The 13,675-nt window shown below is 41.9% G+C and overlaps 1 protein-coding gene across 1 annotated transcript; it reads left to right on the top strand.

The window, feature by feature from the left end:
- The first annotated feature begins 836 nt into the window (after positions 1-836).
- On the top strand, positions 837-5,208 carry LOC139471693 (uncharacterized). Its single transcript, XM_071254156.1, has 2 exons — positions 837-887; positions 4,138-5,208. The coding sequence occupies exons 1-2, from the start codon at positions 837-839 to the stop codon at positions 5,206-5,208; spliced, it is 1,122 nt and encodes a 373-aa protein (XP_071110257.1).
- The last annotated feature ends 8,467 nt before the right edge of the window (positions 5,209-13,675 follow it).

Raw genomic sequence — 13,675 nt, forward strand, 5'->3', positions numbered from 1 at the left:
TATTGCTTGCTTTCAGTTTCAAAACTCACCAAGGTGAAGCCGTGTTGACCAAGGTGTGTTGACCAAGGTATATTATTTACGGTTTACTTGACAATTTCCCGCTTTGTAGGCTCTTTTTGATGTGTGTTCATATCATCCATCAACGATTGTTGCATATATATGTCGGGTTTTGTTTGAAGAGTTACAGGAAGTGACGACAGAGCATGTTTTTTCCAAAGTCACTGAAATCGGATCTTTTACATCGAAAGTTGACCTTTATGCCTTGTTTGATTTCAATTGAGGACAAATAAAACATTCCACCCTTCGTTGCTTTTGTTCTCAATGAAACATAAGAGTGAGTCTTTAAAATTCAATATCAAGCAAAACCGCGGTAACCTTATGTTGAGAATATATAAAAACTATCCTCGTCCTAAAAATATAATTCTTTCAAATACAAATTGAAGCCAATTGCAATTATACGAAGTATAACGAGCTTGGGGAACTGATGACACGTGAATTCAAATAATTTATTCTGTTGTTCTGTGACGTTACTATGACACCAGAAAGAAATTAATGAGAACCTGTTAAAAATCCAATATTCTCTTGCGAGCTCAGCAATAACCACCCTCCGGAGCGGTTGACTAGTGCGACGCCCTAATCGAGCATTATATCATTAAGTTAGAGTGATACATCATCATACTTGAACAACTGAAGTCGGTGTAGGTAGTGTAGTATGTTCTATAATCGATGTGAGCTTCAAACGTATACACGTCGATATTGTCTATATAGCTTTTGCCTTTGATGGTGGTTGATCCCATTTTACACTTGCAGTTACAGTCTACACACTGACACTGTGGATGAAGAATACCCACTGGTCTGCGATGGTGCTCCACTCCAGTAGATGCAAGGTACCGTTGGTTGACATTAATTTAAATTCTTTATCAGTCGCGAATTACATGTATGTATCGGCGAGGCTTAAGCCTTTTAGAGGAGTGTTAAGTCACAAGCGTACAATTTATAGTGTGGATTTTGAATGTAGACCGCCTCCGTGGTGGTCGATACTGTGTCTGAGTAGGATACCCATGTTAAACTGCGGCATGGTATCTCAGTGGGTTAACATGCGCGCACGCACGCACGCACACACACACACACGCACGCACACACACACACACACGTCGCACCATGTACGATTACGATTAATTCTCAGGTATCAATTTCGGCTGTGTTTCCCCACGACCCTGTGTATAAGGGTCGGCGGTGTTTCCCCAACATGATTATGAGTGTTGTTTCCCCACATTCCTGTTGATAAGGGTCGGTGTTTCCCCACATTCCTGATGATAAGGGTTGGTGTTGTTTCCTCACAGTCCTGATGATAAGGGTCGGTGTTGTTTCCTCACAGTCCTGATGATAAGGGTCGGTGTTTCCCCACATTCTTGGTGATAAGGGTAGGTGTTTCCTTACATCCCTGATGATAAGGGTCGGTGTTTCCCCACATTCCTGGTGATAAGGGTCGATGTTTCCTTACATTCCTGTTTATAAGGGTCAGTGTTTCCCCACATTCCTGGTGATAAGGGTAGGTGTTTCCTTACATTCCTGATGATAAGGGTCGGTGTTTCCCCACATTCCTGGTGATAAGGGTAGGTGTTTCCTTACATCTCTGATGATAAGGGTCGGTGTTTCCCCACATTCCTGGTGATAAGGATCGGTGTTTCCCCACATTCCTGATGATAAGGATCGGTGTTTCCCCACATTACTGGTGGTAAGGGTCGGTGTTGTTTCCCCACATTCCTGATGATAAGGGTCGATGGTGTTTCCTTACATTCCTGTGTATAAGGGTCGGTGTTTCCCCACATTCCTGATGATAAGGGTCGGTGTTTCCCCACATTCCTGGTGATAAGGATCGGTGTTGTTTCCCCACATTCCTGATGATAAGGGTCGATGGTGTTGCAGCAACATTCCTGTGTATAAGGATCGGTGTTTCCCCACATTCCTGATGATAAGGGTCGATGGTGTTTCAACAACATTCCTGTGTATAAGGGTCGGTGTTTCCCCACATTACTGGTGTTAAGGGTCGGTGTTTCCTTACATTCCTGATGATAAGGGTCGGTGGTGTTGCAACAACATTCCTGTGTATAAGGGTCGGTGTTGTTTCCCCACATTCCTGATGATAAGGGTCGGTGTTTCCTCACATTCCTGATGAAAAGGGTCGATGGTGTTTCAACAACATTCCTGTGTATAAGGGTCGGTGTTTCCCCACATTACTGGTGATAAGGGTCGGTGTTTCCTTACATTCCTGATGATAAGGGTCGGTGGTGTTTCAACAACTTTAATCACCGGTCCGAATGATTCAGAAGTTCATTTTCTCAGTTGAATAATTATTCTGAACAACTTACATGAATTCCTCTTAGATGGTGTGTTCCGCAGTCCTTCACTGTAAAATAAAAAAATCCTAAGTCGTTCCTTGTCACATAAGTCTGACCTGTTTAGGGTCCAGACATGTTTAGGATTGTGTTTAACAGTTAAAGTGTTCAGGGTTTTTATCTTCCTTCCCCACGCCGTTAACGGATGACAAAGGAGACACACTTTAGGAACAGAAACTTCTTTATTTTACTGTAATAGAGACATTTCAGAATAGATCCTTGCTTGACATCGGTATGAAAGTATCTATTCCGAAACGTCGCTATGGCAGTAAAATAAAGATGTTATTCATAAATTATGTCTGCTTTGGAAATAGCACATTGTCCTCACTCACTCTAACCTAATATCTCGAGTAGGGTCTTACGTCAATGGGCAAGCTGATCCTTCAGTCTTCCCAATTTCCTATCAATTAGATTATTACCTTAATTGTTTAACCATTCGGTTACCAGGTGATTGAATTTGGTTATGTGGTGCTTTCCTACTTGTCCAGCAGCTGGCTGAAAATACGTAATTTAATTAAAATAATTAATAAGACTCGGCTTTATATTTATTTATTTTTAAACATATATTCGATTGTGCTAAACATGAATAACATCAATTTAAAACATGGCATTTTTAAGTGTGATATTTAATCATTTTGATATGAATTGGAAAATAATTGAAATGATTTGAGATATGAACAGACGATGTGTTAATTTAGATTCTTATCGACATATCTGGACTGATCCATTGCAACAAAAGGTAATCCAGCACAGCCCTTTCTTGTTGACCAGTCTGACAACTGGGGTGTCTGACATTGTGCTGACGTCAATATTGTCGGTAAAAGGCGACCATGCTTGTCGTAAAAGGCGACTAACGGGTTCGGGTGGTCAGGCTCGCTGACTTGGTAAATGCATGTCATCGATCCCAACAGTGTGGGTCCAGACTCCATTATTTACAGACCGCCGTCATATGGCTGGAATATTGCTGAGTGCGGCGGTTAACAACAAACAAGCAAACAAACAAACACAATTGTCAATTTTTCAAGTCACCATGATCTTAGCTTGGTTTATTTGTACATCATTATGTTAATATTGTACCGTTGTAATTCCTGGTGGATGTGTTATGCAAGTGCCTGTGTATTTGATTTGCATATCTAACTTTAATATTATACATTATACAACTTATCCATATTTGACTTAATGCTCAATGATATGCACTTTCTTCAATCATGGTCAGATTATGTGGATAATACACAATGAAATGGGTTTTGTCGTAAACATGTATAGATTTTAAGGATGTTGTGTTCAGCTGTACATGTGTTTAGGCTCATGCGATAGCTCATTTCACGTATTTCGACCCTAAACGTGTTTGACAGAGCACACTAAATGTCAGTAAACATTGAACTTGTTTTTTCTTGTTCCTTTTAGGATGTTATATTTGACACCGGGTTTGAAGTGCATGATCAGAGTGAAATTGTATTATGTAAATATATTTATTGTTGTGATTTTAATTTAAGTTGAAAACGAAGTCTGATATGATATATAACAATATGTCTTTCTCCGTGACATGAATTGATGCTTTGTTCTTGTTGCCATAAATATTGCAAATGCGAAGTTCAATATCAATTTCCTCACTTGCACCTAAACACTCTCAAAGAAGTTTTATCAACTGTCTATTAAACAAAATAGAAGATACGTTCCATCCACTGAATCAGTCGTATTGAATCATTTATGAATATATCTCACAATTCTATTTCAGATGAAAGTTGTCAAGTTGTTGATGTTCCTACCAGTAGCATTATCGCTGTACCTACTGACCAGGGTTATCGACATCGATTCTGCCACTGAAGTCAAGACGACGTCGTTGACGTCAAAACACCCACGCAGTCGTTACATCATCTACAACTGTGGCGGCAGATTTGGACTTTGCGGCGGCTGGTCAGACCGTATTATTGGAATTTTGATGACGTATTTTATATCACTCGCGACAAATCGGAAATTCGGAATCGAAATGACGTCACCACCATGTAATCTGACGTCATACATCGTACCAAACATGGTAGACTGGTATTCGAGCATAGACGAAGTGGCGCAACTTGGGCATACAACGTCGAAAGGCTTCCACAATCAATACAACAACCGCAACCTTGTGTTTCGTGCAAAATCAGTTGACTTCGACAAATGGTTAAGACATGATGTAACATATTTCATAACAAACCTTGATTATGTAGATTCGCTTAAGATGAACCCACGCTACATGGACGGCCCTTTGTCCTGGATGAATGACATGACGAGAGACCAAGTGTTTGCAAAAGCTTACAAAGAATTATTTCAACTTTCTCCGAGTCTGAATAGGAAATTAACAGATTTCATTTCCAAAGCGAGGCCAAATTCTGATTATCAGCTAATATGTGCCCAAATAAGGGTATCGGAATTAGGCCACCGGTCAACCACATTAAATGACGTTGACTTAATATGGGACTTTCTCAGACAATATGATGACATAATGAGGTACAAGGTGTACGTCACATCCGATTCGGAATATGTCCGAAATAAGGCTCAAACATTATTCCCCCGTCAAATCATAGATAACGGAGGGTCCGTATACCATGTAGGTGATAATCCAAACGTACTTGGTTGCGAAGGGCTTGAGAAGGTGATTTACGATCAACACGCTCTGATGACGTGTGATGTGCTGGTGTTGACGTTCAGTGGTGTTGGACGGCTGGCTGCATACGTCAGAGGAATGTCCGAGGGACTCTACTGCATGGTGGACCACCGCTTGATAAAATGTTCTCCCAGCGAGCTTAAAACATTATATAATGTGTAGGAGTGACATATTAATAGAAACCCCATAGTATTGCGAGAACCAACTGTTAAATAATGTCCATTAATGGAATGGGTGTATTGACTGGCTGCATACGTTAGTGTAGTGAGTGAGTTGGGTTTATTCCAGTTACATCACGGCGTGTCAGATTGATGTGGGAGGAAGCCCAAACTGATGCAGGTCTCAGACAGGTAACACTTTGGTGAAACCCCACAAGCACGGGTAAGGTGCTGACAAATCAAGAAACCGGGATTCGAACCAGAACCATAGGTTTCTGGCATACCCAAGTGACGCACTGCACAGTACTGAAAAAAACCTGTCTGAAATTAAATACTGTAAACGTGAAATAGTTCTACCTGTATGCCGTTATATCACTTTGTCATTTGTTTTATGTAATACATCAATGATATGTAAAATATGCTCTTGTTCCATGAAGGTTGAAAGCTTGTAAAAAAATCAGTTGACAAGGTTACAAAGAACAAAGACCCCATCATACACGCTTGGGGATCAACTTGTTGAAACAAACTGACGCGGTACTTGGCGAGAACAATTAATCAATCGCCCAGTTACAGTGTTTGGTCTCGTGGACAGAGCGTCTGCCCCACGGTTAATGCTTTCCCAAGATACGGTCGGTACACTCCGATCGGTCGAATACCTACTGAAATTGATACGTTCGATCGAAAAACGCTTGGCTGCATTTTTTCTCTATCCGTCGAATCGGCGGTTTAGCCAGCCATGCATGGTAACCTGTTTCATATCAACAGACGTAAAAAGATGGTGACTATTGTTTCCCGAACTGACGCCAGGCATAAAGGTGCTGAAACAAGAACTGGTCGGCTGAGGTATCCATCTTGTTAAACTGCGGCTCCGAGTCAGTGTACCGTGTCTGAGTGGGGGTATCCATCATGTTAAACTGCGGCTCGGAGTCAGTGTAACTTGTCTAAGTGAGGTATCCATCATGTTAAACTGCGGCTCCGAGTCAGTGTACCGTGTCTGAGTGGGGTTATCCATCATGTTAAACTGCGGCTCGGAGTCAGTGTAACTTGTCTGAGTGAGGTATCCATCATGTTAAACTGCGGCTCGGAGTCAGTGGACCGTGTCTGAGTGGGTTATCTATCATGTTAAACTGCGGCTTGGAGTCAGTGTACCGTGTCTGAGTGGGGTATCCATCATGCTAAACTGCGGCTCGGAGTCAGTGTACCTTGTCTGAGTGGGGTATCCATCTTGTTAAACAGCGGCTCGGAGTCAGTGTACCGTGTCTGAGTGGGGTATCCATCATGTTAAACTGCGGCTCGGAGTCAGTGTACCGTGTCTGAGAGGGGTATCCATCATGTTAAACTGCGGCTCGGAGTCAGTGTACCGTGTCTGAGAGGGGTATCCATCTTGTTAAACTGCTGCTCGGAGTCAGTGCACCGTGTCTGAGTGGGGTATCCATCATATTAAACTGCGACATGGTATAACTGCGGTATGTCTTCTCACGGCCAGCTTGCTGGCTATCTTTGACCAATGTAAAGATCTTATTACCTCTGGTGAAATTGATGACGCACGGGGTGTGTTAACGAATCTCTTATGTCTCATGCAGTTGTTATCGTTCTGAGAGATTTAGACAGTACATAAAAACAGAGTACTTTAAATAAGTATATAAAAGCAAAAACCAATACACAGCCGTTATTCGTGAGAGAAAGGTGTGTCAGCAAGAATCGCAAGGCCATTATGGATAATATTGATGATGGTTAATTATTTTGGTCATCACTGAAGTGTTAAGTGTTGATCATTTGTTTAAGTATTTTTCTTCCAGGCTGAGGATGCAGATACAGTTAATCATATTTCTGATGAGTTGTCTCAATCTATTGATGCTCCTATCCTCCAACAAGAGATAATCAATTCCTATTATGGTCTAAAATTGGGTAAATCGGCTGGCAGCGATGGAGCTACTTCTGGAATGTTTAGAGGTGTTCGGGATGTCCTGGTTCCATTCATGACATTATTGTTCAATGTTATGTTCGATTCGGCGTATTTTCCCTCTGGTTGGCCTCGTGGAGTAATTGTCCCATTGCATAAGAAAGGTGACATCAACACACCAGAAAACTACAGAGGAATTATGATTTTTAGTGAGATACATGTTTCAATTTTTAATACAAGATTGCAGTTTTGGAGTGAAGGATATGATAAACTAGTGGAATCACAGTCAGGTTTTAGGAGTGGCTACTCTACAACGGATAACATTTTCATTTTCTTATCAGTAATTCAGCGTTATGTATCCAAGAGAAGGGGTACAATATATACACTTTTTTCGGATTTCACAAAAGCTTTTGATTCTGTCGATGGGACTAAGTTATAATGGCTTTCTCCAAAGATGTATAATACCGTTAAATATATCTATAGATATTTATATTATTGTATTAAATATAACCATCACTTTACAGAGAGTTTCGAATGTTACCAGGTGTTCGGCAGGGATGCATCCTGAGCCGATTTTATTTAATATGTTCATAAATAATTTAGGAGATCGAATCTGGTTATTCTCCAGGGTGCCGTTCTACAAAACAACCTTAGAGCTAAGACTGACGTAAGTCTATGTTAAGGTATGGGAGTTACGATCACCTCAGCGCCAAGATCGCTTTGTACAACGGTACCAAGGAATCCAATTCCACCCAGGGCTGAAAGAGCGTTTTCTGTTATTGTTTGCAGACGACATAACCCTTATTGCTGACACTGTAATTGGTCTCCAAAGGCGTATTAACCTCCTTAGGAGTTAATAGTCTCAATCTTGATAAAACAAACAATGCTGTATTCAAAGAGGGCGGGAATTTCTCAAAACACGCAAAATAATATTATTGTGACTGACCCTTGGAATGTGTGTCATATTTGTGTCAAGTTAAATTGGAGCAAACATGTGTCAAATGTATCACTATCTCTGTTTAAAAGTCACTGAGAAATTTGAAGCCTTGTGATTATGATGTGTATTTTAAGACTTTTGACACTGAAGTTGTCCCAATTTTTGTATAAGGAGCTGACATTTGGGGCTAGGTATTCACAAGGAAATTGAATCTGTCCATCTATTTGAATGTAGGCAGTTTTGGAGGTAAAGCCATCCACGTCAAACCACTGTGTCGGAGGTGAATGTACAATATATCCTTTGTATATCTCAGTATTTAAGAAATGTATTTCATATTGGGGGCACGGGTGACCCAGTCGTCTAAGGCGCCGCGATTCGCTGTGCAGAGTTGCGTCCCTTGGGCACGCCAGAAACCTATGATTGTGGATTCGAATCCCGGCTCGCCCTGATTATGTTTCTAGGGTTGTTAGCACCATACCCGTGCTCGTGGGTTTCACCGAAGTGGTAAACGTCTGAGACCTGCATCACTTCGGGTTTTCCTCCCACATTAAGCTGACACGCCGTGATATAACTGGAATACTGTTAAAAGCGGCGATAAACCAAACTCACTCATTCATCCACTCACTCACTATTTCATATTGATGCATGATTGTAAATATGACTCAATCTTTTTACCATAAAAGGTCATATGCTGTATCTTGAAGCTGCCAATGGTAAATGTTTTTAGGCATATAAAATTAAGCTCCTTTTGTTTGGTTTTGGGTATATTTGGGGGCGTCGGAGTGCCGATTTATCTAAACTGTTTATTTCTGAATTTGTAACACGTTTGTAATCGGCTTATGAACAGGACTGGCACTCAATTGTTGGAAGCTCAAAGATGCACCATTATGCTCTTTTTAAATCAACCTTCACTGTGGAATATAAATTTAGATCGACAATGGCTCGATTCCGCTGTACCTCACATTCTTAACATGTGGAATACGGATAATATGGATACGATATTCCTCCCAGAGACCAGAGGTTTTGAAAGACAGGTAACATGCGCTATGTGGAGGATGAATATCATTCGTTATATAAGTCAAATATTCCAATACGAAACACACACACACACACGCGCGCACACACACACACACACACACACGTACACGCACGTTGTCATCTGTCTGCAATAATCTTGAACACGACGTTAAACCTCATTTTACCTCATCCATTATGTTTTAGGGATCTTTATCATAAATCATTGTTTCCGAAATGTGAAGCGAACTACACGCGAGAGTAATTAAACTGCAATATGTCCACAATGCGACACTGGAAGACAAAGCAACATTTTGAAGCTTGGAACGAACTTGGAATGGGTGTTCCTTCCAGCATTTCCATCAGCGGAAAGTCTGATATTTCAAGAAACTTTCCAAAAATAAAGGTCTTTAAAAGTTTTTTTCGATTTGTTTCCAATACCGACCTCTTTAAACTTTTTAACCACCTGATAATGTCACATTTTTCACTTCGTCATCTGTACCGTCGTCGATACACATGTTTTGTCCATAGATGCTAATAAAGTGTGTTCCTTGCATCAGCTAAAGCTGTACAAAGCAGCTGGTGTCATCGCACATCCTCATCACACATTAAGCAGTCCAGATGTTACTGGTAGTGTTCCTAGATTCACAAATGCATACACAGGTCTAGTTGGTATATCCCCGACCGCGTCACACCAAAAGACGTTAAAAGGTGGTACTTGTTGTTACCCTGCCTGGCGCTCGGCATTAAGGGGCTAAAACAAGGACTGGTCGGCTCGGAATCAGTATACTGTGTCTGAGTGGGGTATTCATGTTAAACTGCGGCATGGTATCTCAGTGAGCTAGCACTATAAAACGACATCAGTCCGGACTAGTACAAGCAGCCAGACACACACACACACACACACGTGCATGCACGTCGCTATATAAGTGCAATAATCTTGGACGCGACGTTAAACCCCATTTCACCTCTCCTCACCTTGTATTTAGTACACATGGAAACTAGTTCTCGATGCAGCCTACCCTCTCGATGCAACCTATCAATCTCTTTGCTTGATGCCCAACAAGGTGCTTAAGTAAAGTGCTATAAGTAAACAGCTCGCACTGCAAGACTGCGGTCATATTCGTGGAGACCCGACTTCCAGAGCGCGGGCGTTTCTATTGATTGCATAATGTTACGACTCAAAGCATTGTTGTCTTAACGCTCAACGCACTTGCACTAATGGCGATGTGCTGTATGTTCGGTGCATCACAATACCTTTCTCTGTTGACGTGCAATGCTTGTATGATAAAAGCAAGTCTTGAAAGACAACACGGCGTCGTTTCAATAATCAGGTGCATGTTTATACACGCCTCTTAACCGTTGATCACTGTTTGATGGCCATATGTTCATATGCAGTATATACATCAAATCGTTTCTTATTGTATCGGAATATAATAATATTTGAGTGCATTGTTTTTTCTCTCTAAATACAGAACCATCAAAGGCGGGAATATTCGCTGTCTTAGTAAATTTGAATCAAGTCCTACAGGCAGCACTTTGTCCGATAGCCCAGGTTGTACAGTGTATATCTTCATGATTACCCTGCTCACCTGCTCATAAACACGCGCTGATTCGGTTTCACGCAAGGTGCGTGACACAGCGTCTATACCACTGCATAGCATGGGACCGCCTCCGTAGTGTAGTGGATAGAGTGAGTGAGTTAAAATTTATAGTCACATCGGCAGTATTTCAGCCATATCGTGACTAATGCAACACTTATTTATATATTAATAATATACCAATTTAGACGATATACAGCCTGTCGACAAAGGACACCAAAATACGTCTACCTGGATATGGGAAGGTCGGTGGGGCGAGCCCGAGGTTGCGTCATACCAAAAGAGGCACACAAAACGTACAACGTTGTTGACCACATCCATTGTCTCGTGGATAGAGCGTCTGCCTGCGTAGCGGAAGGTCGGTGGGTCGAGCCCGAGGTCGCGTCATACCGAAAGAGGTACACAAAACGTACAACGTTGTTGACCGCCTCCGTGGTCTCGTGGATAGAGCGTCTGCCTGCGTAGCGGAAGGTCGGTGGGTCAAGCCCGTGGTCGCGTCATACCAAAAGACATTGAAAAATAGTACTTGTTGTTACCCTGCCTGGCGCTCGGCATAGTGAAATGTGTGACTGCGGCATTGTATCTCAGTGGGCAAGTAAGTACTAAATTAAATCGACACAAGACCGGACTAGTACATGCAGTAACCCGACGACAAACCCGATTTTTACTGCGAAAGACCGCGTGGCACGTACCCTCTTATTAATGTACCCGGTTAAAGTTTCTCGTAGGGAAACGATTTGAACAGCAAACATATATTTTGTACTCACGATGTGTTAACACTGACTATTTCAAATCGTAAATCAACAGACCCATACTTGTAGCCCAAACGTCATCCTCGATCCAGTGTTATAGATCCATATAATGGTTATAAATATTTATTGAATGGAGATCACCTGTTAATGGATGATGTCCTAAAACTAATTGGATTCAGCTTACAAGTTGCAGTGGGGGGGGGGGGGGGGGGGGGCAGCCTATGGAGATGCGTTCAGGTGGAGAATGGACCAAAATAGATTCCATTTTATACCGAATGGAGAATCACTCAAAGGTGATGTGCAAAGTATGCATATTTCATATGAGAAACATCAGAGTCGGTTAACGCCCAATTAAGAGCCTGGTTAGAATGAACTTCAGTCGCCCATAACGGGATCGGGGGAACGGGTAATCACTTTGTCGATGCATGTCATCGTATCGATTATAGGCTGGGAACGCCAAATCTGAATTTCAGATAGACCCGGGAGTGCCGAACTCATAAATTGAGAGATTCTGCTGTTGTGGCGGGTATGCGGATTACGAGTCCGTGCGGCGAACCGTGAATGCGTACCGTTTTATGATATAAACGAGGCATACCGAAATACATTACAGTAAAGTACGTTTATAACGAACACGCTTATAACGAACTGACGGATATAACGAACCGATTTTTTATCCCGACTATTTGCTATAGTTATGCTGTATATATGCTTATAACGAACTATGGTTATAACAAACTAAAGTTAGTGGTCCCTTTGAGTTCGTTATAACCGTAGTTTACTGTAGTAGAAATTCACTGTACGATATAAGCGAGTTATTAAGTGTTATTGACTATGATTATAGTTGCAGCGTGTGAGTCACGAAGCGGATGTGTTTGCAGACAAAGCGCTCAATAAGATCAAAACTGTTAAAAACATGACACTGAGTAAAAATGCATGATATAAATATTATTTTCCGATAATAATACCACATATGAATACCAAAACTCGCGACCCGTGATGATCCAGGGTAGAATAGGTTTTCAGCAACCCATGCTTGCCGTAATTGGCGTCTGTGCTTGTCGTGAGAGGAGACTGACGGGATCGGGTGGTCAGGCTCGCTTACTTGGTTGATGCATGTCATCGATCCCAGTTGCCTGGATCGATGCTCATGATAATTATCAATCACTGGATTATCTGCTCGAGACTCGATTATTTACAGACCGACGTCATATACCTGGAATATTGCTGGGTGTGGCGTTAAACAACAAACAAACAAACATACCAAAACTCGCAATAGATATGTGTACCCTACTCGCACACATAAGTCCCAGAAGAGGGACAGATCAGCCGATATTACGAAGGCAGAGGGAGACCTATGAAACACTTAAAGAAACAGGGACGGTCGGGTATCCTAGTGGTTAAAGCGTTCGCTCGTCACGCCGAAGACCCGGGTTCGATTCCCGACATGGGTACAATGTGTGAAGCCTATTTCTGGTGTCCCCCGCCGTGATATTGCTGGAATATTGCTAAAAGCGGCGTAAAACCATACTCACTCACTCACTTAAAGAAACAACAACTATAATACCACCAAAATGACAAATGCGCAAGTGAGAGTGACTTTAATAAAGATTGTGAGAGGCGGACAGCAACTGAACTATGGCGGCTATAGATTTCGTTGCAAAAGCGTACATAATGAAACAAGGTATTGAAGATATGCTGTTGTCGGGTGTACTGCACGCCTTTCAACCTGTGAACACAGAATCAACAGAGTCAACGCCGTACTCAGCAGTATTCCAGCTATATGACGGCGGTTCCCAATTGCTATACTCATGATGTCAATAACTGGATTGTCTTGTTCAGACTCGATTATTTTCAGCCCGCAGCCATAAAGCAGCGTTTTGTTTTGTTTTGTTTTGTTTGTTTGTTGTTTAACGCCGCACTCAGCAATAATACTCAGCTATATGACGGCGGTCTGGAAATAATCGTGTCTGGACCAGACAAACCATTGATTGACAGCATGAGCATTGATCCTCGAAATCGGGATATATACAATGACATGCATCAACCAAGTTAGCGAGTCTGACCACCCGATCCCGTTAGTCGCATCTTACAACAAGCATAGTCGCCGTTTACGACAAGCATTGGCTGCTGAAGACCTATTCTACCCCCGATCTTTGCGGGTCATAAAGCGGCGTTAAACAACATATCTACAAACATGTGGAAACTAAATGGAATGTGTCTGTCCAGGCCGTCTACTTCAGCCATAGTTTCCACAGCTAGATTAA

The sequence above is a fragment of the Haliotis cracherodii genome, unplaced genomic scaffold (assembly GCF_022045235.1).
Source record: "Haliotis cracherodii isolate W230 unplaced genomic scaffold, xgHalCrac1.p SCAF_23, whole genome shotgun sequence".
Classification (NCBI taxonomy): domain Eukaryota; kingdom Metazoa; phylum Mollusca; class Gastropoda; order Lepetellida; family Haliotidae; genus Haliotis; species Haliotis cracherodii.